The sequence below is a fragment of the Hoplias malabaricus genome, chromosome X2 (assembly GCF_029633855.1).
Source record: "Hoplias malabaricus isolate fHopMal1 chromosome X2, fHopMal1.hap1, whole genome shotgun sequence".
Classification (NCBI taxonomy): Eukaryota; Metazoa; Chordata; class Actinopteri; order Characiformes; family Erythrinidae; genus Hoplias; species Hoplias malabaricus.
In genome coordinates this window covers 1370810-1396309 of record NC_089819.1, presented here as the reverse complement: position 1 = coordinate 1396309, position 25500 = coordinate 1370810, and the positions used below count along the sequence as shown (strand labels likewise).

At 36.9% G+C, this 25500-nt stretch overlaps 2 protein-coding genes across 5 annotated transcripts; one reads left to right on the top strand and one right to left on the bottom strand.

The window, feature by feature from the left end:
* The first annotated feature begins 1576 nt into the window (after positions 1–1576).
* On the top strand, positions 1577–9159 carry LOC136676348 (dynein light chain Tctex-type 3-like). Its single transcript, XM_066653291.1, has 5 exons — positions 1577–1712; positions 2878–2919; positions 3961–4084; positions 4288–4365; positions 8261–9159. The coding sequence occupies exons 1-5, from the start codon at positions 1686–1688 to the stop codon at positions 8335–8337; spliced, it is 348 nt and encodes a 115-aa protein (XP_066509388.1). The 5' UTR covers positions 1577–1685; the 3' UTR covers positions 8338–9159.
* Positions 9160–9359: 200 nt separating this feature from the next.
* Positions 9360–24386, bottom strand: LOC136676346 (cytochrome b-245 heavy chain-like). Of its 4 annotated transcripts, none has more exons than XM_066653285.1 (13): positions 24301–24386; positions 23969–24061; positions 23052–23162; positions 21971–22055; positions 21670–21818; positions 18594–18775; positions 18093–18222; positions 16824–16916; positions 16300–16553; positions 13553–13715; positions 12148–12294; positions 9973–10097; positions 9360–9856 (listed from the first exon to the last, which is right to left on the bottom strand). In XM_066653285.1, the coding sequence occupies exons 1-13, from the start codon at positions 24343–24345 to the stop codon at positions 9739–9741; spliced, it is 1695 nt and encodes a 564-aa protein (XP_066509382.1). In that variant the 5' UTR covers positions 24346–24386; the 3' UTR covers positions 9360–9738. The 4 variants fall into 4 exon arrangements, with proteins under 4 accessions (XP_066509382.1, XP_066509383.1, XP_066509385.1 ...); XM_066653286.1 differs by having other exon boundaries at positions 21670–21815; XM_066653288.1 differs by lacking the exons at positions 23052–23162; positions 23969–24061; positions 24301–24386 and adding an exon at positions 22558–22940 and having other exon boundaries at positions 21670–21815.
* Between the last annotated feature and the right edge of the window lie 1114 nt (positions 24387–25500).

Here is a 25500-nt window from a genome sequence, read left to right as displayed (position 1 = left end):
AATATTATTATGTATACCCAAGTTTATTATTGAGGGTAGATTGCAACTTACAAATTGTGCCATAAAAGATGAGCTACAAGTATATATGTATATATATAAAGTGTACTTATACAATTGGTATTCCTGATAGAATAACTAATGAGTCTTGCTACAAGGAAGTCAAAATAATAGATCTGGTTTAGAAATGATTGCCGTCTTGCACAGAAAACCAAACACTACATTTTACCACTGAGGTTTGTCTATTTTCAGGATATTTTCCAAAGCTTTATTAGGAGGAGCTATATGAATTTTGTTACTGTATTTCATGTCTTAAATTTTCCATTTATTTATTTATTTGTTTGTTTGCATATGTCACATAACCTGCAAATGTCAGAAACCACCCATTTATTGAATTTCCATCCAGTTCAGAGTAGCAGTGGGTCACCCGGACTGGGTGTACAAATTATACAAATTACAAAAGGACATTTACAGCTGTAGAGAAATGGACTGCTAGATCAACAAACCTGTAAACATTATAACAGGTCTATTACATCTTTGAGAGATGAGAAAATCAAATCCTCTCTTGCTTCATGACCTAGAAAAAAGTACACGTCTCTGTCATCATTCCACTGTGAACAGACAAGGCACTTCTATAGACTTAAACATTTTTGATATTCCCGTATAATTTGTTTTTCTAAAAAAAATAAAATAAATAAATAAAAATAATATATATATAATAAAAATAAATAAATGAATCTGCATCTTTATCTGATGGTAAATTTGAATCATGCACTTGGCTATTTTAACCAGAAAGAAAATGAAAGTTGATCTGTGACATTTTCTCCATGTAATAAAAGTTTCCTTTTTATCATGGTGTTTATTCAAGGTGGTTGAATTTAGTGTGACATGCAATGTATCACAATCTGTTGTATTAATGCAATATACTTATAAGCAGTTATTTATTTATGCTGAGCTTAGTTTTGTTATAGCATCCTTGCACTTTTGGCTAATAGTGCAATATTAATTGTATTGCTATCGCTGTAGTACCCACGTTCGATGTCAGTCTCCACTCTATAAATTGGCATCCTGTCTCGGTCTCAACGTTATTGCATTTATTGTCTGTGACGAGTGGATGAACAGCACTAGGTGGCGGTGCAGCAGACACTTGTGAACATTGATATTGAGAGTCTGAACGCTACTACAGATTTTCAGGAGTCGACTCTGAATTTCGATTCTTGCAGCCAGCGTCGTTAGATCCGATTCCTTGACTCAAAGTCATTTAAACCATGTAGAACAACAATGTATAAATGAATCCTCCCTGTATGAACCATGTCATCGCCGGAGATTCAGGTGGAAGATTCTGGATTAAATCGTTTAAAACATTTACACATTTTAGATGGTACGAATTATAGTGGTATGCCTTACTAGTTTTTAGTTGTGTCAGGTTCTGTCTCTTTAATTCGATTTTGGTCTAAGTATGCACTCACAAACGGGCAGAGTCGATTCCAAGACTTTTTGAATCAATGGAGAAGAGTCGACTCGAACTCACTGAAGATTTAGAATTAAAGATTCACCTCATTGGGAGTCGATTCTGCATCATCAGTCTGAGCCCCTTGTAAACCAACCGACGTCAACTCATAATCAAGAAAGCGGTTCTCTTCTTTAAGGAGATATACGCATTACACATATTAATCTTCTTAGAAAATATGGAGGAGTATCATTCCGGAGATGAGGTATTCAGATTTGAGATAGAATTTTCATGTTCATTATTAAAACATTTGCACTAGCTCCTAAGCTGCTTGATGTTAGCTATTACGCTAACTTTAGCTGATAGATCCTCCTCTCGTAGACATGAGCCCTGAAAAAAGGCCCACAATCCTTAATATGTAACTAACGTAATTTAGATTCTTTGGGAATAGTGAATGTGTTTTTCTCTGTTGATTGCTGGCCGTTTCAGTGAGTGATGTCCCTGTTGCGGTGTTGTACAATAGATTTATCTAGATACCTGGGTGTGGCGGAATTATGTTCTCAGACTCAGCGTTGTTTAAACGTTATACGTTTAAAATAAGTTTCTCTTATCCATACATTTTCAGTTTTAGTGAAGAACTATTCTCACAATGAATACAATAAACTTGGCTAAGTTAATTCTACTGAAGTCCGTTTACGACTAGTGTAGTCCCCCAAAACAAACAAAAAAACTCAGCTCATAATTGTGTTTATTGTACTATGCTTAAATATATATTGTATTTTATGTTATTTTATATTTAATTATTAAGTTAATTGCTGTGTCATTATCTTAAGGTTTTATCTACTCCCTGATACCCAGTCTTCTATGAGGTGGTATCTCATCATTCTGAGATGTTATCTCAATATTGAGTTACTAAGTCATTATTCTGAGACACTATATTCGATTTATTGACATTTCATCTTGCCTCATTTTGAGAAACGAACTAAATATTTGGAGATATCTCTCATTTTAGATACGTTTAGTTATCATTACATATCATTATCCTGTTGTACCAAATAATAACTGTAAGCTGTTATTTCCTGATTTTTTGGTTATGAACTAATAATTTTGGGAGTCTGTCTAATCTAGCAGTGTCTAGCCATAATCAGACAAGGTCAGACAATGGATTCTAACATTGAGGACCACTTTAAATGTGTCTTAATAAATTTTGTGTTTTATAGGAATCTGAAAGTTTCCTTTCAAATTATTCTCCTGACCCCAGAAATAAAGCCTCGTATAATCACTTCCTCATCTATCTCAGTATCTCTGAAAAATGAGAATAAGTAATGGAATATGCTTATGATTATTATAATTTTAATTTAATTATGAATAAAAACTACATCTGATGCATGTTCCTTCATCTCATAACATTAGCAATGTTCTTTACACAGGTGTCCTTCAATCCGGATGAAGCAAGTAATGCTGTTAAGGAGGTAACTAAACATGCAGATTACTGGAGAAATCTTGGCAAATTGAAAAATGTAATATCACATCTAATATAAATATATTTATACAATGCACATAAGTTAGCCACTTTTTGTCAAAAACAGTTCAACTACGCACATGTAAAACTGAGACACTTGTTTATTGTATATTTCATTGTAAGGGGCACAGCATGCAAACCAGAAACCAAGAAGCACTTTCAGCACCTATCAAAAGGTGTCAGTGAAAAGTGTATCATACTGTACATATATTAGTTGTGAAGTGCAGTACTTATCAATTGTAAGCAATTGATACAAACGTGGGAACCATGGCGGATTCTACAATATGAATTTCTTTATACAATATGAAACATATAAAGAATTACATTTAAGATGTTTATGATTACGTAAATGCAGTCAAGGTCTTTTTTTTGAAGAAGAAGAAGCAGAACTAGAGGACGCTAGAAATTCAACATTAAGGTTGGGAAGTAGAATACCACACCTTGGTTTATTTGCAGTGGGTCTTCTTTTTATCCTGGAGGCATTCTTAGTTGATGTGTTGTGTTGACTAGTAGTACGCTCCTACAGACTCCTACAGAGATTTATATTCAGCTTGTCCCATCCCCAGTGTTTGATTGGCAGTGTTGCACTGACAATTGCACATTTTGCATTTGAATTTGAATAATCTCTTAAATAATGCAAACTCACACAATAAATTCAATTCGAAATAGCTAATGTAATTAGCATTTTCAAATATGCAACTGAATTTTGTCCAAAATACGCTGCCATTATCACAGTTAAAAAGAAATTTGGAAAGTGCACTGTTACATATTACTGTTGTTCATATTAGATTAAAGGTTCCACTCTTTGCCCTTAAGTAAATCAGAAGATTGTGTGTTTTCACTCTGAATGAGAATCTTTGTTGTGTGCCAAGTCCCATGCCTAACTTGTGGTTGAAGATTTAAAATGATTTTGAGGAGGAGCAGGCTCCATTTCTATTTAATAAATGTGTGGGGGGGTCTTTGTGTGCACATGTGTGTTTGTTTTTGGTAGTGCATTGAAGGTGTTATTGGTGGTGTGGACTACAGCCAGAATAAAGTGAACCAGTGGACAGCCAGCATAGTGGAGCACGCACTCACTCAGCTGGTCAAACAGGGAAAACCATTAAAGTATATTGGTAAGATGCCCTCTCTCTCTCTCTCTCTCTCTCTCTCTCTCTCTCTCTCTCTCTCTCTCTCTCTCTCTCTGTCTGTCTCTCTCTCTCTCTCTCTCTCTCTCTATATATATATATATATATATATATATATATATATATATATATATATATATATATATAAAGTTTTGGCTGAGACAGCTGTCTGTGTTGTGTATATTTTTCAGTTAACTGCACAGTAATGCAGAAAAGTGGGGCAGGACTTCATACTGCCAACTCCTGTTACTGGGATACTACCACTGATGGTAAGTAATGGAAGAACTACACTGTACATCCAAGATTACCCCTAGGCTGGTGTTTATTGGGAGTGTTTTAATGAATCAGGGACTTTACAGCAGAAGGCAAAATGTCATTTAATGCCATGTATTTAAATTTTTTCTCACAATATCCACGACAACTCCTGTGGTGATTAGGGGTGTCAAAGGATTAAAATAATTTGTCACATTTAGTTATAAGTGTGAATAAAGTCAGTTTAATCAGAATATATCCAATTCCTTTACAGAGCATCAAAGACAGACCATTTAGGAGAACATTTCTGTGGCCATTTCCAAAAGTGAATTCTATTTGTAAAAATGACTCTTGCTTGAATGCTGTGATACTTTGGCAACATTTGGTGGACTGTATTTGAAATGCCCAGCATTTTTTAGTTTGTTTTGAGCGCTGTCAAATGGATTGTACTGTTGAGACACTGGGATAGCATGAATGTTAATGTTCATTGTTCAGGGATACAGTTCAGAAGTAAACTTTTGATCAAAATTTAGCCTCTGGTGTATGCACACCAGATTGCTTACACAGTTTCCATAACAACAGAAAAATGCCTGTACAATGAGGAGGGATTTTAGTGGATGTGTACCATAATCCTAGAGCAGGGGTCACAAATAGGTGGAACACGGTCTGGGTCCAGACCCAGACTCTGTCCTATCCGGACATGGACCTGTAACTGATAAACTATTAAGAGCTGTTTAATTTTGAACATGTTTTAAGTGGCGTGACTCTTCTAGTCATTACGGTTCAGGTTTAGTGCTCCAGAAAAGTCACAGACTAATCACATGTGTTTCTGCATATAACACGTGAAGCTACTCAGCCAATCGGATTTGATGAGATTATTATGATCGTTGTGACTCGAATGAGTGACTCACACAGGTCAGGGCTCCAGACAATACTGTTCTGAAGCCAGTAAAAATAAGATAATGATAAAAGCTCTTTTGGGACAACGGTGTATTGTGAGGTAAAACCTGAAACTTTAGTAAGAAGGGAACAATTTCAAGTGGAAATTCTCATAACACTGGACATGCATTCTATTTACGGATAAAGTCCGGTCCTTCAGCATAAAGAGCTAATCGGCTTGCTATAAACATATAACATACAAACCGGATTCCAAAAAAGTTGGGACACTAAACAAATTGTGAATAGAAACTGAATGCAGTGATGTGGAGGTGGCAAATGTCAATATTTTATTGGTAATAGAACATAGACGACAGATCAAAAGTTTAATCTGAGTAAATGTAACATTTTAAAGGAAAAATATGTTGATTCAAAATTTCAGTGTCAACAAATCCCAAAAAAGTTGGGACAAGTAGCAATAAGTGGCTGGAAAAAGTAAATTGAGCATATAACGAACAGCTGGAAGACCAATTAACACTAATTAGGTCAATTGACAATATGATTGGGTATAAAAAGAGCTTCTCAGAGTGTCAGTGTCTCTCTGAAGCCAAGATGGTAAGAGGATCACCAATTCCACCATTGTTGCCCAGAAAGATAGTGCAGCGATACCAGAATGGTGTTACCCAGCGTAATATAGCAAAGACTTTTAAGTTCTCATCATCAACCGTGCATAACATCATCAAAAGATTCAGACAATCTGGAACAATTGCTGTGTGTAAGGGTCAAGGCCGTAAAACTCTACTGGATGCTCGTGATCTCCGGGCCCTTAAACGTCACGGCACCTCAAACAGGAATGCCACTGTCAAGGAAATAACAGAATGGGCTCAGGAATACTTCCAGAAAGCATTGTCAGTGAACACAATCCACCGTGCCATCCGCCGTCGCCAGCTGAAACTCTACAGTGCGAAGAGGAAGCCATTCTCTAAGCAAGCTCTACAAGGGGTCTTTTAAAATGGAGTGTGGCAAAATGGAAGACTGTTCTGTGGTCAGATGAGTCACAATTTGAAGTTCTTTATGGAACACTGGGACGCCATGTCATCCGGACCAGAGAGGACAAGTATAACACAAGTTGTTATCAACGCTCCGTTCAGAAGCCTGCATCACTGATGGTATGGGGTTGCATGAGTGCTTGAGGCATGGGCAGCTTGCATGTCTGGAAAGGCACCATTAATGCAGAGAACTATGTTCAGGTTCTAGAACAACATATGCCCCCATCTAGACGTCATCTCTTTCAGGGAAGACCCTGTATTTTTCAACAAGATAATGCCAGACCACATTCTGCAGCAATCACAACATCATGGCTACGTAGGAGAAGGATCCGGGGACTGAAATGGCAGCCTGCAGTCCAGATCTTTCACCTGTCGAGAACATTTGGAGCATCATAAAGAGGAAGGTGCGACAAAGAAGGCCCAAGACGATTGAACAGTTAGAGGCCTGTATTAGACATGAATGGGAGAGCGTTCCTATTTCTAAACTTGAGAAACTGGTCTCCTCTGTCCCCAGACGTCTGTGGAGTGTTGTAAGAAGAAGGGGGGATGCCACACAGTGGTAAAAAATGGCCTTGTCCCAACTTTTTTGGGATTTGTTGACACTGTGAAATTTTGAATCAACATATTTTTCCTTTAAAATGTTACATTTACTCAGATTAAACTTTTGATCTGTCATCTATGTTCTGTTATGAATAAAATATTGACATTTGCCGTCTCCACATCATTGCATTCAGTTTTTATTCACAATTTGTTTAGTGTCCCAACTTTTTTGGAATCCGGTTTGTATAAACATATAAAGCAATATGAGCCAATCAGATTGCTGGGTATGGAAAAGCAGTGAAATCAACTGCAACTACAAATGTTATTAGGGACTTTATTTAAAATATGCTTATTTTTCCCCAAAATCATTGTGAAAAGGACATTTTATTTAGAACATTTATTTATAATTATTCATAAATCTTGTTGAAATAATGTATGTTGAAATGTAATTGAAAGTATAATTTGATTTGACATCTGACACTGAGCAGTGATCATAATGCAAGTTATATATTATGTTCTGGACCTTGGCTTGAGAACATTTACTCTAACTGGACCTAAAACGATTTTAATGATTATTATTTGTCGTAGATGGTTCTCAGGAAAAAGATGCCTTAATGACATTAAGAAAAAAGTAGTGATGTTGAATTATTCTAAAGTTAATGCAATACCATCTGCAATATAACACAGGTGATACTTGAGCCGTGTCACAGTATTGATTGATAATGTCCACAGATATATTTTCTGTATATCTTAACAGCGTTGTTTTGGTCTACATTTATGGATCACTGGTAATGTGAGTTTTATGCAAACTGAAAAGCATGTTCCATTGGTAGTGGACAACATGGTCTCTATCCCTGTATGTGATATTGACAGTCTGTCAGAAAATGTAGCAGTTTTATTTTAGAAGTGTAATTTGAGTATGTGTCCATGATATAATGCTCATAAAGCAGGTTTCAAAATTCTGATTTGTGCACTTTATCGCTAGTGTCCAAAGTGTAATGGTAGTTAATGTTAATTTGTTGTAAGTTGCTGCAGCTACTTCCAGAGACAGAAAAAAATTAGAAATAGTTACAGTAATATTTTTTTTGTCTGTTTTACATTCATAATTCTGTATTTTGGTATTACTGTTAAGCTACATCAGCTTTTTAAGGCATTGTGTTAAGGTACTAATGCTCAGGAAACCAATTTATATATAATCATGTGCCACCATACTGTTATGTTTTGAAAAAATGTCATATTTGATTTTGTCAGTAGCCTAGCACTATTTTAAAGCTTATTAATTTATTTCCAGTGATAAATTCCCATGTATCTATTGTTGGAATTAGACCTCTTCCATACTAGGAAAACAGCTTTGGATGGTAAATGAAAATGACCAAAATTGGACCAATTCCTGAATAGGATTCTCTTAATTTTTTTTATAAGTTCACTTGCTTTTGTCTCTCTGTAGGAAGCTGCACAGTCAGATGGGAGAACCGCACAATGTACTGCGTGGTCAGTGTGTTTGCAGTCGCTGTCACTCTTTAAACTAGGGCCAACATCAAACCGTGAGACCAATATAAGCACTCAGACACTAGGTGGTGCCAACATCTTGCCTCAGCATACTGAACCAACTTGTGCAGGAGCCCTTAGCTGCTTGGTTTGGAAAGGCATGTCCTTAAATGACTGAGTTCACTTGTGCCCACAGTGTAAACTTTATATTGTATCATAGTTTCTTGTGTTTGATGCTAGAGTTATGTCTTTGCCATCTCTCATTTTTGAGTCCTGTGTGTTTATGTAGAATGATTGCAAATATGTACATTGTAATTTAATTAATAGGTTTGCTCCTCCAGCTCAGATTTGAGTTTGTGTTAAATGAACATCGAAATTGTTCATTTTGATGAAGCCTTTCTATTGCAGCATTCCTCATGTTTCTCTGAGAATGTCTCACATGAAATAAGACAAAGAAAATCCTCTGATTTCAGCCTAATGTTGCATTTAAATCTGAAGTTTGTTTTTAAGTGCAACTGTGCTATCTTTAAGAGACTGAGAAATTCTGGATTTCTTCTCAAAGCTGGATAATAGTGATATTACATCATAATGTGCTTGTAAATTTGTTTTTCAGAAACAACAATACAGATGTTTTATTTGTTTGCTTTACTTATTAAACAAAACCACCCATACAAGTTACATACAATTGAACATTCATAATGTGATGTATTGTATATCACGTTACCAGGAATAAGTCAACTGGAACAAATGAACGAAGTTCCCCTTCCATTGTCTTTTTAACCCTCCGCCCCTACTTGGATTTCTAAAGTAATAAGAATAAAAAAAAGTTGTGTTCAACAATTCAACAGTTTATATTTATTTGTGCAAACTTTTTTTTCAAACACCTGGAATATAAAACTGCTCTGCGAACGAAAGCAAATGAAAAACTGATTGGAATGTGTTTCAGTTAGGCTTGTGCTTATGATTTAGAATTACAGCGAGCTTGATTTCTACTGAGAAACTGTAATAGAGGAAACAGGTTTTTGAAAGCCCCTGAACGGCGAAAAACTGGCCAGCTATTTCTACAGGCACTTCTGCAATAAAACCCTGAAATTACACAACTAAGGTGAGGCAAAAATCTATGTCCTTCACTTGCAAAGCAAAGTGAAAGCATGCAAAAGTGAGTAATTTAATGTTATACCTAATAACAAAACCACGCCACAGCAATCTTGATGAATCTTGCACATTTGACGTAATATTTTTAGCAGTATAAGGCAAAACACTGCTTGTCATAGGTTACCAGAAATGCCACAGGAGAAATACATCAGTCAAAAGTTTAATTATTTTACTAATTTTGCCTTTATTGCGAATTAAGACAAAATTTTATTATTGTCACAAACTACGAATCCTCAAATTTCATTCCCTTGTAATTTCAAAGCTTTAGCCTGAAAAAAAGAATTAAAAGTTTTCCTTGTTGAATATAAATTCAGCTCCAGCTTGTGACTGCTTGAGGCATTGCTTTCCCAAGGCTTTGGCCAGAGGCGTCGGGCCACAGAGAAACACCCCCACTTTACACCTGAGGGATAGGGAAATTAGTGCTACAAAAAATGAACGGCTTGTACTCACAATACAAAGAGGTTATGTTACAGGAAAATTAAAAATGATAAGACTCTTGAATAGTTCAGCACCTACCCAGGGTGACTTGTGGCAATACTGTTGAACTCATTGTCCCAATTGGGTTTACCATACAGGGTCTTTTGCTTCAAGCCAGTGATGGGGTCATTCTCTGCTTCATGGTGAACTCTGAAGTGAGCAGCCTTCATTTAAGAGTACAAGTACACTAATTAAAAATGAGAATAGTGGACATAAAGGACACATTTCAAAAGTTACAAGAGTATGTTGCAGTGGTTCTTTTCACACATCTACTGGATGCCACGAAATGTTGCTGTTCCCCAGTGTGGCAATAGGTCACATTTCATTCACTGTCTGTAACCACTTAACCAGTTCACTGGACACAACGCGGGAACACACCCTGGAGGGGCCGTCAGTCCTTCACAGGGTGACACACATTCACTTACACAATTCACTGTGGACACTTTTGAGTAGCCAATTCACCTAACAATGTGTTTTTGGACCGTGGGAGGAAACCGGAGCACCTGGAGGAAGCCTACACTTACACAGGGAGAACACACCTCACAGACTGTTACCTGGAGCAGGGCTTGAGCAGACAATTTCAGGTCTCTGGATCTGTGTCACAGCAACACTACCTGATGCACAACAGTGAAACCCTTAATAGGTCACATGTTTTACATAATATTAAACTGCTGTTTCACCCTGTTCTTCAATGGCCAGGACTCCCACAGTACAACCAAAGAGTTGGCATTATCTGAGTGATGGCTCTGCAGTGACCCAGACTATGTGGTGGTGTGTTAGTGCATGTTGCTGCACTGGTATGGATGGATCAGACACAGGAGTGCTGCTGGAGTTTATAAAGACTACCTACTTAGTGGCCACATCAGAGACAGTAGCACATTTATGGTCGCACATTTTGTTAGTCATTCATTATTCCTGTATCAGTGGTCACTAGATACTGCCTGTAGTCCAGCAGATACAAAGAAGGGTTTTAACATCTAGCAGCACTGCTGTGTCTGATTGATTGGTGTCAACACACACTAACACATCAACAACATGTCAGTGTCACTGCATCGCTGAAAACGATTCACCACCCAAATAATACCTGCTCTTTTGTGGTCCTGTGTAGGTCCCAAGCATTGAAACACAAAAAGGTGTCTAAGACAATATGAAGAGCAACAGCAGGGCTACAGACTGTATTTCTAGAATTACACACTTATAGTCTGCACATACAGGGTCTCACTGTGTAGTACCAAATGATACTATGTTTTGAGCTAGTAGCATATACACTGTGAACAAAATTCCTTGCTAATTAGTTTTCATTTAATGGCTATAATTTTACTGTAGGGGTGAGTGTTATGACAAAACACTTCAGATACTTCAAGACATTGACTGCATTTGCATGCGTTTAACATTCCAGTAGCTGCAGAAAATCAAGTTTTATAAAGATCAGTAATCTGATCAATGTGTTTACATGCATAAATAGGGAAACTCTGGGTTTACACAAGTCAGGCAGTAATGGGATTTCTATTCTGCAACCAGCAAATGACCATCTGTTCTTGGACCTAGAATATGGGTCCCTCCATTACAGACAAAAACTGTGTCTGCTAAATATGCATTTGTAGTAAGGACTGGTGGGAGCCAGTGGTACTTCAGATAAAGAATTGCAAGAGTTATTCCAGAATGTGTCAGATAAAACTTTGTGAACAGATGAAAGTCATGTGGGTACATTTGAGTTCATGCGTAGACTGAGAAAACTGAAAGAAATCAGGGTAAGTGTGTACATTCACTGAGAAATCAAATAGTACACTGTATACACAACCACCTGAATAATCAGATAACTGCAGTAATCAGATTATCTTCTTATAGTTAAATGCATGTAAAAATACTATCAAAATAGGAAATGTGTGAACCAGTGGCAGAGTCATGGTAATCAAGACCCTTTGTTGGATGTGGCTAGCTTGTCTGGTGTAATTCCACAGAAGAGCTACAGTAGCATTAACTAGCCTTGGTGCCCCTGAGCCTGCTCCAAGTTCCCTGGTGGTCTTTTCATGGACACTTTTGATAAGTAAATAAACACAGGTTAAATTGTGCATTTAATCATTATGAAGAATTTTATTCTCTCAAAATTTAATGTGGACTTTGCTAAATCTTTTGTAAATGTTTCTAAATTTTACATTTTATATTTTTTATGTTGTGTTTATATATTTTGTTGTGTGAGTGTATGTGGCTCACCTCAGTGTCCTTCCAGCGAGTGAGATATATATTGTAACTGAGGAAGTCTTCCATGTGTTTCTGGGCCATTTGACGTTCCAGAGATTGTAGCAGGTCTGCAAACCACTCAAAAGCCTGTGTCTCTGGGCACAACCAATAGAAATAGATCTTCCAGAAGAAAAGAAAAAAAAATACAGAAATGGTAAATAATATTTTCTCTCTCTAAAAGACTTCTTCATGTTTTTACTTATATGTTCATATTTCAAAAACTTTACGGAGTGTATATAATCTGTGGCTAAAGTTGAAGAATGAAGTCCCTTATATTATATTATATTATATTATATTATATTATATTATATTATATTATTCTGAAATCCCTTATATACAGGAGAAATAAAATGGAGATCTGGTCAAGAGGTTTTGCCTTTGTTCTTGTCTCTTCTAAAGTCAAGGAGTCTCTTTGAGTTTGGTTTCTACAAAACCGTGAATAACCCTGAAGTGTTTGAGCTGGAATGGTGTCACAATGAAATCCTGTGCAGTGGAGGAGGGAGAGCTGATCCTTGTAGCAGTCCTTGAAGCAGAATGCTGTAGATGATACTGTGCTTATGTCTGTGATGTCTTACTGTGTGTGCTCACTGGTTTATGTATTTATGGATGGTTGAATAAAAGTTATATTTAAAAAAAATATATATGTCACACAGCTCCAGTGCTTTGGGCTTTTTGGCCTTGGGTCACTGTCTGTGAGGGGTTTGGTGAATAGAGCACAAATAACCTCATCTAATGTAATTAAGTGTCCCCAAGGCTCAATGCATGGCCCCAATTGTTTTTTATATTCAATAATAATAAATATAAATTATACTATCTTTCATGGAACTGATCCTTCTCTGTATGCAGGTATTAAATTCACTGCAGGACAGATTCCATCACGTTCACCAGGCTTTTACTAACAAACCTCAATCTGTCCCCAAACTCAGCCCAGACTAAGGATATATGGTTTGGTCAAAAGGTCACTACACCCCCTCCTACCTCTACTATTACCACTAGTGAATGTATACAACAGTATACTAATACAGAGGAATCTAGCTAACATTAAAATTTTATCACCACATTACCAAGTCACAGTCAGATGTTAAGACAAACCTAGGTTTGTACAGCTAGACCGGTAACGGCCCTTTAATCCAATTAATCTTTTGACCTGTTATCATTTCAGTGTACAGCTGCTAATTATTTATCTATCTTTCTTAAAACTGGATCAATTCATATCAGTTACCATTTTTTAAGGATTTAATCACAGGCATTTTTAATGACACTTGGATATGTTTTACTTCTATATGATGATGTGTATTTTATTTGCTCCCCTCTATACTTCTTTTCTGTAAAGGTTAAATAAATAACAGTCATAAAGTTAGTGTTGAAAACATCTTACCTTCTTGGTGAACACATTAGTGTTCTGCTGTACATGCTTGTACCACACAGATTTCAGAATAGAGGCAAAAGGAGTGACACCAATGCCAGCGCCCACCAACATGACAACCTCATATCGGAAGACGTCCTCACTGGCTGTGCCAAATGGACCGTCCACTGCCACCCTGTGCACACAGGCTCAAGTTTAACTGCTGATCACACTTGACTGAAATTAACTTACGAAATTATAAAATAACCGCAACCCTGAAATGGATTGATTGGCATGATGATGAAATTATAAATAATAATAATAATAATAATAGTAATAATAATAATGAAAAAACATATTGATAGTGAAAGTTGTTGTTGCTTCATCTCTTCAACAAATGCTTAGAAAAACATTTAAAAGATGCAGCAACTAATATATATATACACACACACACACACACACACACACAGATCAACCATAACAATATGAGCACCTCCTTGTTTCTACACTCAGTTCTCCACTCTGTCCATTCTCATAGTGTCCATTGTCTCAGCTCCATTGACCACACAGGAGCAATTTTATAGTTCATGCATATTTGCAGATGCATATTTTCGTATCCACGTTTCACCCTGTTCTTCAATGGTCAGGACCCCCACAGAGCAGACATGATTTGGGAGGTGGATCATTCTCAGTGCTGCAGCGATTAATCAGAGAGAGCAGGGCTGTTGGAGTTTATTGACTATTGAATGTCACTGCTGGACTGAGAAAAGTCCACCAATCTAAAATATCCAGCCAACAGTCCTATGTCCACTGATGAAGGACTAGAGGACGACTACCACAAACTGTGCAGATGAGCTATTGTCTCTGACTTTACATCTACAAGGTGAACCAACAAGGTAGGTGCGTCTAACAGAGTGGACAATGAGTGGACACTTTTTAAAACTCCAGCAACAAAACTGTGTCTGCTACATCCACTCATAACAACACAACACACATTAACACACCACCACCACCATATTAGTGTCACTCCAGCACTGAGAATGGCCACCCAAATTATACCTGCTCTGTGGTGCTCCTCTGGGGTCCTGAACACTGAAGAATAAAGTGAAAGGGAGCAAACAATGTATTTTTACATATTTTTTACACTAGAAGGAAAATCACAGAGGAACAGCGGGCAGTATATTAATACAGAGTCTTGTAATGTATTATATTATTAATTATTGTAATTGAGCTTCATGAAGTAGTTAAAATATTCCTGTGGGGAAGCAAAGTTTGGGATGGTGAAATCAAAATTCTGTAAGAGCTCTTTAGTGTTTGCTCTCTGTAAAACCTTTGCAAACATCCGCTTGTATGTGCTCACTTCTTCTTTCTGCCAGTTCAGTACAATCCAGCCATGCCACATCCCCTTTTTTACACATATGTAGTTTCCCCATTCACAGCTGTTACTTTCTGACATGTGTTCTATCTATGTTGTATTGACCTCAAATACAGTAATACTATAAAACTGTACAAAAGTTGAAACTAGGCATGTAATAATGTGGCAGGCCCTGCAGACAGGCATGATAGCAAAAAAAATAAAAAATAAAAAAACAGTATTCGTATACGTACTCGTATTTACATAAAAGTCATTCTCTTTCAACCCTGAATACTATAGGGTGTAAAAGGAAGAACATTTGCACAGCTTTCCCACAAAGTTCTCAACATACACTTTGTTCTCACACCTGTCTTTCACTCCTATTTAAAGGCCTACTCAAAAAGCTTTTGTAATCTTTTTAAGCTGTTGAAATGTCTTCATGTTATTTATATTTATTACTGTCAGTTGTCTGCCAGACAGCGTATTAACATTACCTTTAGGTTTTTAGAATGGCTTCAGAAACCCAGACCTGCACACAACCTTCCTAATGAAATAAAAAAGTAAACCAGGTCTGATCTTTGTCTGAGAAACCAATATTAAGTTTACAATTCAGTTATTAAAACATATTATCATACATATCAAACATATTATCTAATAACTACAATATAAATATTATGTTTATTGTCCAGTTTTGAAAATGCTAAGCTTAAGGAAATAAAGCTTTTCTATGCCAGTCTTATCCGGTGTGGCTGCAGGTTTTTATTTCAATCAAGTAAGAGTACACCTTGTGTAACTAACCAACTGTTTAAAGACTGAAACTAGACGATTAAACAAGTAGAATCAGGGCTGCTTCTGCTTATTTGGAATGAAAACCTGCAGCCACACTGACCCATTATGGATAAGATTGGGGACCCATGTTCTATATTGACAGTGGAGACAGTAACACTCATACCAGCCACGCAAGTAGGACACCAACACATCAGTGTCACTGCAGAGCTGAGAATGATCCACCTCCAAAATAGCACCTGCAGTGGGATGGACCTGTGGGTGTCCTGATTTGGACGAAGATGGTAAAATGGGGCTAACAATGTAACAGATATGCAGGGGATGCACAACAATGTTAAGTGTAGAACCACAAAATGCACATGTATGTGGAGTGAAGCTGTTAAAACAATGTATAGAATGTATAGAAGGAGGTGATTTTTATGTTATACCTGATCGATGTATGCTGCAGATATGCTATTTTTATATTTATACACCCACAGTGTGAGTGTTCAGAATTTCACTGTTGCCATAGTTTGCCTTTAAAGCAAATTGTGACACTTTGAGCGTCGTCTTTTACATATTGACTCTGATAAAAAGCATCTTTTTAAAGTTAAAGTGCCACTTTAGATAGTTTTTACTTTGCCAAATGATACATTCTTACCTGGGAAGCTCCCAGGCCTCTTGTCCATCTGTCTTGTCCCCTCCACATGCTGAGTAGAGACTTTGTGTCCAGTCCCCAACAATGCGGATGTGAATACTGAAGTGGTCCTCTTCAGGGGCAGAGGTCAGCGTAAATGGGTGCCACTCCAACTGAGAGATAGACGGGCACTGCACAGATATGTACTGTCCTACCTCCATTTTAAATCCCTTCTTCTTCATCTGCAGCTCCAGGGTTTTAGATGGGTGCATTACCACCTGATGAAGGACAGAGCCCCTGCTACTATATTTTAACTTTCTACAACATCATCAAGCAACAACATGATTTGACTTTACAACTGCATTAAATTGCTTTAAAAATATTTAAAATATTTCAGTCATTTAGGACATAATGTATAAGTAAATTAATAATGTCTACTAATGACAAAATGACAAGTAATTAACTAGACATCAGATTAGGTGTCTTCTTGAGACATCCATGCTAAAATGATGTGGAATATTCTTGTGTTAAACATATTTTTCACTGACCTTGGTGATGACCACCTTTTGCTGTGAGCGGTAGAATCGCACTATTCTCTCACACAGATACAGAAACATCGGCCCAACCACCCACTTCCATGTCTGTGAAAAAAACAATGAGCAACAATATGTTTTAATTTGGAAGAACCTCTTGTTGAATTGCAAATAATTTATTATACAGTTTTCTACTCATTTGCATTCATGTTAATGTAAGGAGAAACTTTAAAATGGACAGTGCCATCTGTTTTCTTTTAGTTTTGGCTTTGATTCTTCTACATATGGCATTTCCAGAAAAGTTAGGACATTTTGTAAAATGCCATAAAACTATGTATCTGCGATTCTCTTTAAGATTTATATAATTGATGAATATACAACAAATATATTTCCCATGTTTTCACTGAACAACTTGATTGTATTTTGTAATTAATAACACATTCAAACAGAATTTGATGTCCAAAAACAGTTGGGACAGTGATATGTTTACCACTGTGTTATATCATTTTTGCAGAGTCTTACTTGACACAAGACTTCAGCTTCCCAAAAAATCTGGGGTCACTTGAGCAGTGTTGTCTAACACAGACAGGGCAACAGACAGATTTCTACAGATATCCTCAAAATTTTTCTGCTATATTATGTAATGTACATAGTGAAATATTTTGGAATCTTGCGCACATTTTTAACTGTTCACAACTCTCACAGAATATTTAGTACAAAGTGTTTTTATCAAATCCAGATGCCATCACCTGTTACTAATACACCTGCTTATTATGGAATGTTTCAGATTCAAATATATCTTGAATATTCTATAAACTTTTCAGTTTTTTAATTTGCCTCTGTCCCAAACGTTTTGGAGTGTGTTGCACACATCAAATCCTAAATTGGTTTACTTTTATAATTAAATTCATTTGTTTGGTGAAAACTTTAGAAATGTATTTGTGTGTGTGTGTGTGTGTGTGTGTGTGTGTGTGTGTGTGTGTGTGTGTGCGTGTGTGTGTGTGTGTGTATTTTGTTTGGGTTGTTTTTTTTCTTTCATTAAATAATCTTGTGGATGAAAGTAATTGAAACCAAATACCAGCATCTGCTGTGAGGTCTTCATGTAAAAGGGTCACCACAGTAAATGTAAGCAAACTACCTATTAATACTTGTGATGTTAGAATAAGCAGGTGTTTACAACAATCTGGACATAGTGCACATGTCTCTGTATATCACAACATAGATTTTAATACATTTAATATAATAAAGTTGTTGTACAATATAGCTAGAGTGGGGTTGGCCTACCATCGGTGGGTTTCCGGCAAATTCTGGCTCAGAGCAGTTTCTTACTCTGCCCCAATCCTCAAAAAGTTTGTAACATGACTGGGGATGGTGGTGCTTCATACTGTCAGCTGTCTGGCCTCTCACGATGCGTCTGACAACATTCAACATACTCACATAAACAGACAAACTCAAACCACTCACATTCAGCTGTTATATTTCTCTACAAATAATGAATTTAACAACAACAACAACAACAACAATAATAATAATAAAATAGTGCCTTTCACAATCCCAAGTACGCTTTAAAATCATAGGTGAAAAAAAATCTAGCAAAGATGTGAAGTGAGGTTTCAGCAGTTACGAAGGAATTTCAGATTTTGCTCCAGCTAACAAAACTTGTTTTTTCTGCATTAAGATTTAGATAATTATTATATTTATAATAATTTATTAAATTGTGTTGCAATAAGCCCCAAAATATGTTAATGTGAGTTGTGGTGGTCATCCATTCTTATGTTCACTCACCCAATCCCATGGAGTACTAGGCCAATAAAAAACACGATGAAGAGGTGGTGGGTGAACCAAAACACCTCAAAATAGGACCTGCGGATGACCTCCATGGAAGAAGTGATGATGAGAATGAGTGCAAGGGTGATGACCACGCCAGTTAGTCCTGCCACTGTGGTGAACATCACAATCGTTGGGTTCTGTAACAGTGGAACAAAAATGAAGGAAAACTGTTAATAAACTGCACAGACAACATAAAAAACAGCAAGTTTTGTGCATACTGTATAGTTCTGCTCAACATACGGAATTTATTAGCGTATCATCACCGTGATCACCAGTATACAAATTTACCATAAAACTGAATTATCACTGGATTAGGAACGCCTACTTTTTATCTACACTAATTGTTTATTGTATCAGCTCCACTGACCATACAGGAGCATGCTGTACTTCTAAAAACTCTAATCCTGTTTCTCTGCATACTTTATTAATTCCATTTCACCCTGCTCTTCAATGATCAGGAAACAAACAACCATAGACCAAGTATGATTTGGGGAGTGGATAATTCTTACAGACATGGTGGTGGTGTGTATGTGTTGCGCTAGTACAAGTGGATCAGACCCTATCCCGATACGAGTCCTTTAATATTCAGTATCTGCCGATACTGTGCCCGATGCCGACGCAAAACAACCCCCTGTAGGCGGGGCTGTGACTTCATTGGCTGCAGCACTAAATGATGGGCAGAGAACCCTGGCTGCTGATTGGCTAAATAAAAGTGACGACCAATGAGAAGCACATTCTCTGTTTAGGACCGGGGAAAATCGGCCCCAACCTCCGACTGAGAAAGAGAAGCGTGTCTCAAAAAAATCATCATCTTAAAAGTCTCACCTAAGAAATACAGGATAAAACGTCCCGTATCGGTCCAAAACACAACACGACTTTTAGCGTCCAAATACCTGACGGTTGGCAACACTAATCACGTGCCCTCCAGCTCTGAATCCAACTCGCGGGAACATGCATTTGTGTGTAACAGTCAGAAAGGAGTGTGTCCATTACGGTGGCCAGCAGAGTCACAAAAACATCTACAAAGCGTGCTAGAAGAGGAGGAGGGAGTGTGAGCTGGAGCTTGCCGCCTAGAGGAAACGGAGTATCGAGCTCAATAAAGCCGATACATTTCAGTAAAATAATGCTATGATCAGCCCAATACCGATCCGGGCATCCTTAGATAAAGATGTACACAGTGTTTTATAATCAGTGAATTCCAGTACATTAAGTTGTACTCATATTAAGGCATATGCAAATTTTTCAATAGCTTGAATATTTTAAAGGCAAAAAAAGGAAATGGATACGTCTGGAGCAGTTGCACATGAGCTTGAGGTTATCAACCCCAGTGCTAGGCTTTGGCTATGGTACAACATTCCCAGGCATTGGGGATGAGGCACTGAGTGAATATGTGTTCTCTGGGTTGATGGAGCAACATTCAGCATCAGAACATGACCTCACTAAATGTCACATGGCTAAATATAATCAGATCATCATGGAAATGTTTCAACATCCAAGCTAAACACTTCCCAAAAGAGTACTACTTAGCATGCATCAAATGCACGTATACAAACATGTAGAAACCTGGTGTATATGTCTCTGTATATTAAAGGATTTCACAAGAAATTGCCCACATACATTTGAACAGATTGATTCATTGAAGACATGTTGGTTGCATGAGGTTTGCGTTCATTTGATTTAACACTGATGCTGCAATACTACAGTAGATACAAATGGAATAACTTGTATGTAGGGGCTGCTTAAAAAACACTATGCAGTATCTTTCACTTAAAATTACAGCTTTAAAATTCACTGTGATTTACTGACCTGTAATAGGCACAATAGAGCCTGTTATTGCTACTTTGGGGTTAGCACTGCATAAACTGCACTATATAACTTTTGGAGGAGTGTAGAATATCACCCCCTCCTTCCCCATTTATCTCAGTACCGTGCTGTATATATGAATTACAGTAGGGGGAGAAAAATCTAACCTAGTGTCCTTCTAAGGTCAAGTACTTTATACAGGTTGGGTATACGCACTGCTTGTACAGTTCCTGCATGTTTCGAGACCTAGTCCTTTTAAGTTTGAACACAGCAGATGTCCTTCATATTGTGTGAAAATTTCATAATTAAAGGACCAATATAAATGCTACAGAATTACTTGAAATAAATTCTTTTTACATTCACTTCTTGACTTCTTGAAGGAAATGTGGGATGAGTGAGTGAGTGACTGACTGACTGAATGAGTGTATGAATGAGTTTCTCTTTGTGTTGGCATATGTTATGTGTTTGAGTGACAAAGAGAGAGACAGCAAAAGAGAGTATGAGCCCTAAAGTGCTGCCTTTCATCACACTGCTGGTACTAAATCTTCTTTACAAGACTTGACTAAGGAAGGAAGCTGGGTAAAGAAGAACTTCCATCCATGTGGGAAACTCTTGAACCATTGGGACATCATGATTTCGAAACTCTTTGTAACATTCTTAAAATATAAACTGGCTTTTATATAAATTTACAGGAGAAGGATAAATCTTTGTTAACTTGCGGTGGAAGTTAATGTTAAAAAATATTTTGGAGCATTTTAATTGGTCCATTCATCATGTAATGCTCACACAATATGAAGGAGAGATGCTGTGTTCAAATGTTGTATTAAACTAAAAATCAATAAAACATTTTAAGTGACAGAATTTTTTATAAATATGTAGTTTTTAATGTAATGTAGTTCTGATCAGAACTTTCACTGTGGACTATGCTTTTTTAAAAATATTTATTTGTTTGTTTGTTTGCTGTTTTGTTTATTTTTTCCCTCGTGTTTAGAAATGTATGGCCCAAACTGAAGGTTTAGCTGTAGTAGTCATGATTGTTCATTGCTGAACAGACCAACACTGGAAATATTAATAATTACAATAAGAACACTGTCTTTGATTATGAAGGATCCCCTTATGTAGCAGTACATAAATGTTAGTATGCATTTCACTGAGTAAATGTTTGAGACTGTGCACAATACAATGTAGGCAATGGACAAATGAATTTTGTTGTCAGCTTTTCACTTACCGTCTGATTACTTCTGATGGGATTGAGGAAAGACACATTTTCCTTGTTGCCAATCAGAGAGAGGACATGAGGCAGAGAGGTCATGTTGTCATCTAGCTGAGCATCCATGAATCGCTCAAAATTAAACAGATGAGCGATGATGTGCACTGCTGAGATTCACAGTTAAAAATGCAGTTAAAAACATTCTCCAACAGACACTAATGTTATGCAATAACAGTTGGAAACAACTAAAACAAACCAAATAGTGGAGAATAGCTTAATAAGTGCAGTTTATCGAAAGAATGTGATAGTCAAATGTTACCTGTGTGAAAAGCAATCATGTAGCCCACCAGTTTGTGAAAAGTAATGTTTCTGTCCAGCTGGCGGGCAGCAGTACGGCTACAGGACTGTAAAAACACATACATTCAAACTCAATTCCACTAAAATTCCACTTTTTTGTTTGTTTGTTTGTTTTTTTTTGTTTTTTAATGATGTGATGTGAAACAGAATTGTGGTGATGAAGACCTATTACACAAAAATGTTTATACTACCGGATTATTTTTGGCATCACATTTTGGTCTTAAGGGAATTTAAGAATCTTCATATGGCAAAATAATAGGATTTATTATGTTAAATAACGTGTAGTTCATTGGTCATTTTGGATAGCAAGGAAATATTTGGCTATTTTTCTTAAATTGTAGACATTGTGATCCCTGGTTTCAGTCGCCTCCATTTGAGTTTCTCGGGAACATCAAACACACATAACACCACCTTGAAAAATATGGTCTATATCGCACTTTCTGAATCATGAAGCAATTTTAAAACTTGATCATATACACCGATCAACTATAACAACTGCTGTGTCTAATCTACTTGTACTAGTGCAATGCACTTTGTTTCTGCACTCACCGTCCATTCTCTCAGCTCCACTGATCATACACCTTGTAGAATTACAATTACAGACTAATTTATTTGCTCCTTTCACCCTGTTCTTCAATGGTCAGGTGTGGATGGTGGGTCATTCTCATTGGAGCCGTGACACTGACGTGATGGTTGTGAGTGTAGAAACAAAGAGGTGGTCATAATGTTAGGATTGATCTGCGTATATACAGAGTTTGATACCTATTTATCCCTGCTGTGGACATCCCTTCATAATAAAATTAAGGTTTGGCCTAAATTTAATATAAATAATAAATATCCCAATCCATGCTGCATTAAGTCATTAGGGTCTTGTTCTTATTCATTATTAATTAATTTGCATTATTTCCTTGTATTGTGAAGGGATGTCTAAAGCAGGGCTCTATGTTACAGTTGTATATGTTATATATATAACTTTTATCTTTCTTTCTTTCTTTCTTTCTTTCTCTTCATCTGCCTGTCTGAACTGCTGCGCTTTTTCTGACCTGTATAGAGCCCCGGAGTAAGGAGAGCAGGTTGCGGCAGACGGGCAGCAGGATCAACATGCAGTTAAAATTCAGACACGCAGCTGGAGCCCTCGCCCAGGACAGAGCATGCTGGGGGATAAGAGAGAGAATGAAAGAACAAAACAAAAACATTGAGGTGGCAGAATGGAAGTGTGAGAATTTTGTTTCTGTATATTTACATTTGCAGTGTTTTTAGCTTTTTGTTAATTTTGCTGCCTCTTGTGAACCTTCATAGAGTGTGTGCAAAACAGACTGAGAGACAGAGAGAGAGGGGTGATGAATAGTTTCCTTTCATAACCACTTTAAGCTCCAACACCTGTTCAACAACAAGTTCTGTGTTCTTTGATGCATGGAAAAAACACAGTTTTAACGTAATGATGGTTCATTTGATGAAATCGGTAAAGAGTGCATAAGACATTAGGTATGCAGCCCTGCTGGTGAAATCCCTTCATGCATGGAGTGATTTAATAAGGTAGGGGAATGAGATAATTAATGCAGGTAAATACATGAGGCACGTGAACTAGATAATGTAATATTTAGTTTCTATGTTGTATTAAAGGCAATTCGGAGCAACTGATGCAATAAATCAACAAACATGTGTTTGGTGTCTTCTTTTGTTTGGAGATGTAGCTGCAATACTAATGTTGCTAATAAACAGGTTACATGCCAAAATGTTCATTTATTTACATCAGTATATGACGATAAGCTATGTTTAGATATGTTTTTTCAGTTGTGCTACAGAATTAAATATTTCATTCCAAAGCCTTATTTGGTTGTTCCCATGAATTGTCATGAACTCATGTCACCAGCAGGGCTCCATATTACTGCATTCATTTAATAACAAAACTGATTATCTAGTTGCTATGTGAAATTCACAATTAAAACAAAAATTTTACCCCAAGAATGGCTCTAGTGTAGAAGAATCGGTCGTCCAGAAATACAATGTAAAAATGGACAAAAAGGAATGCATTGATTCCAAGCCAAACCAGCTAGAAAAGAAGTAAACATACATTTAAATTATAATTATATGTTTATATGTGAAATACATAAAATAGCAAATATCTACACATCATGCTGTGAAAATTCACTGTGAAATGTAATTCACTGCATTAACCTGGTGATGTATTTTGTTAAAATGGGGCACACATTTGAATTAAGTCAATATAATGCAAACTATTTTTCTGTTCGCTGAAACACAAGAATCAAGATCAGGTTTAAAAAGACTCACAATGACGAAGATGGAAAGTCCTTCATTTGCTGCAAAGTTGCCCATGCTAAAAGAACAGATGAGAATGTGTACATGTGTGAAAGAAAGACTGAGTGGTGTAGAGAAGTGAAAGGCATTCAGTATTTAAGGCTGAGGGCTGTAGAGGAAGTCTGACATGCCTGACAGAATCAGCCATCAAAAGAGACAGTGAAAGAGAGTTTTACTCGTCTGTAAGTTTTTACTCACTGTTTGAACTCCCACCGAAACTTATTTGTTACTTGAGTTGTTTATTTTTGCAGTACTTTTGGATTGTTTACCTTCTCCTGTATTTGGAGATATTTCCATTTACGTAATCTGAAACAGCAAAAATAAGTCAATACTAGAGCCACTAGCGGCTATCTGCGGGTTCAAGCACTAACTGGCTTCATATGGCAGTCAAGTTAAATCTGACAACTCCTGTAGTATGAATTGATCGGGAGAGGATGTATTGACATTTGTGGCTATGACAAAATTGTTAGACATTGAACCACGTCGGTATGTGCAGTGTCAGATTATTTGTAATAGGTGATTGTGTTTGTGACATGTGTTCTACAGTCTCTGAGGTGTGTTTGTTTCTGTGTGATGTGTGTGATGTCAAAGGGCCATTGTGTGATGTATGTAATTTGTGAGCAGTGCTTTTAAAATTGGACAGACAGAATAGTAATATTATATATTACTATATACATTATATACTATAAACTTGTATATTACAGGTGCTGATCATAAAATTAGAATATCATGAAAAAGTTTATTGATTTCAGTAATTCCATTCAAAGAGTTAAATTTGTATATTATACTCATTTATTACACACAGACTGATATATCAAGTGTTCATTCATTCATTCATTATCTGTAACCGCTTATCCAATTCAGGGTCGCGGTGGGTCCAGAGCCCACCTGGAATCATTGGGCGCAAGGCGGGAATACACCCTGGAGGGGGCGCCAGTCCTTCACAGGGCAACACAGACACACACACACATTCACACCTACGGACACTTTTGAGTCGCCAATTCACCCACGCGGACATGGGGAAAACACACCAACTCCTCACAGACAGTCATATCAAGTGTTTATTTCTTTTAATTTGATGATTATAATCAGGACATTACTTTTGTTATGATTTGTTTTATTCTAATGTACTGAGTGAGGGTAAATGGCAACTTGAAGAGGTATAGGTGACTT

Coding starts and splice junctions, on each gene's coding strand:
- LOC136676348 (XM_066653291.1), top strand. CDS start 1,686: ATGGAGGAGTATCATTCCGGAGATGAG. Junction 1,713..2,877: donor AGTATCATTCCGGAGATGAG/GTATTCAGATTT, acceptor TTCTTTACACAG/GTGTCCTTCAATCCGGATGA. Junction 2,920..3,960: donor CAAGTAATGCTGTTAAGGAG/GTAACTAAACAT, acceptor TGTTTTTGGTAG/TGCATTGAAGGTGTTATTGG.
- LOC136676346 (XM_066653285.1), bottom strand. CDS start 24,345: ATGGGCAACTTTGCAGCAAATGAAGGACTTTCCATCTTCGTCATT. Junction 22,056..23,051: donor TACTCCGGGGCTCTATACAG/GTCAGAAAAAGC, acceptor GTGTTTTTACAG/TCCTGTAGCCGTACTGCTGC. Junction 10,098..12,147: donor CTCGCTGGAAGGACACTGAG/GTGAGCCACATA, acceptor TCTTAAATGAAG/GCTGCTCACTTCAGAGTTCA.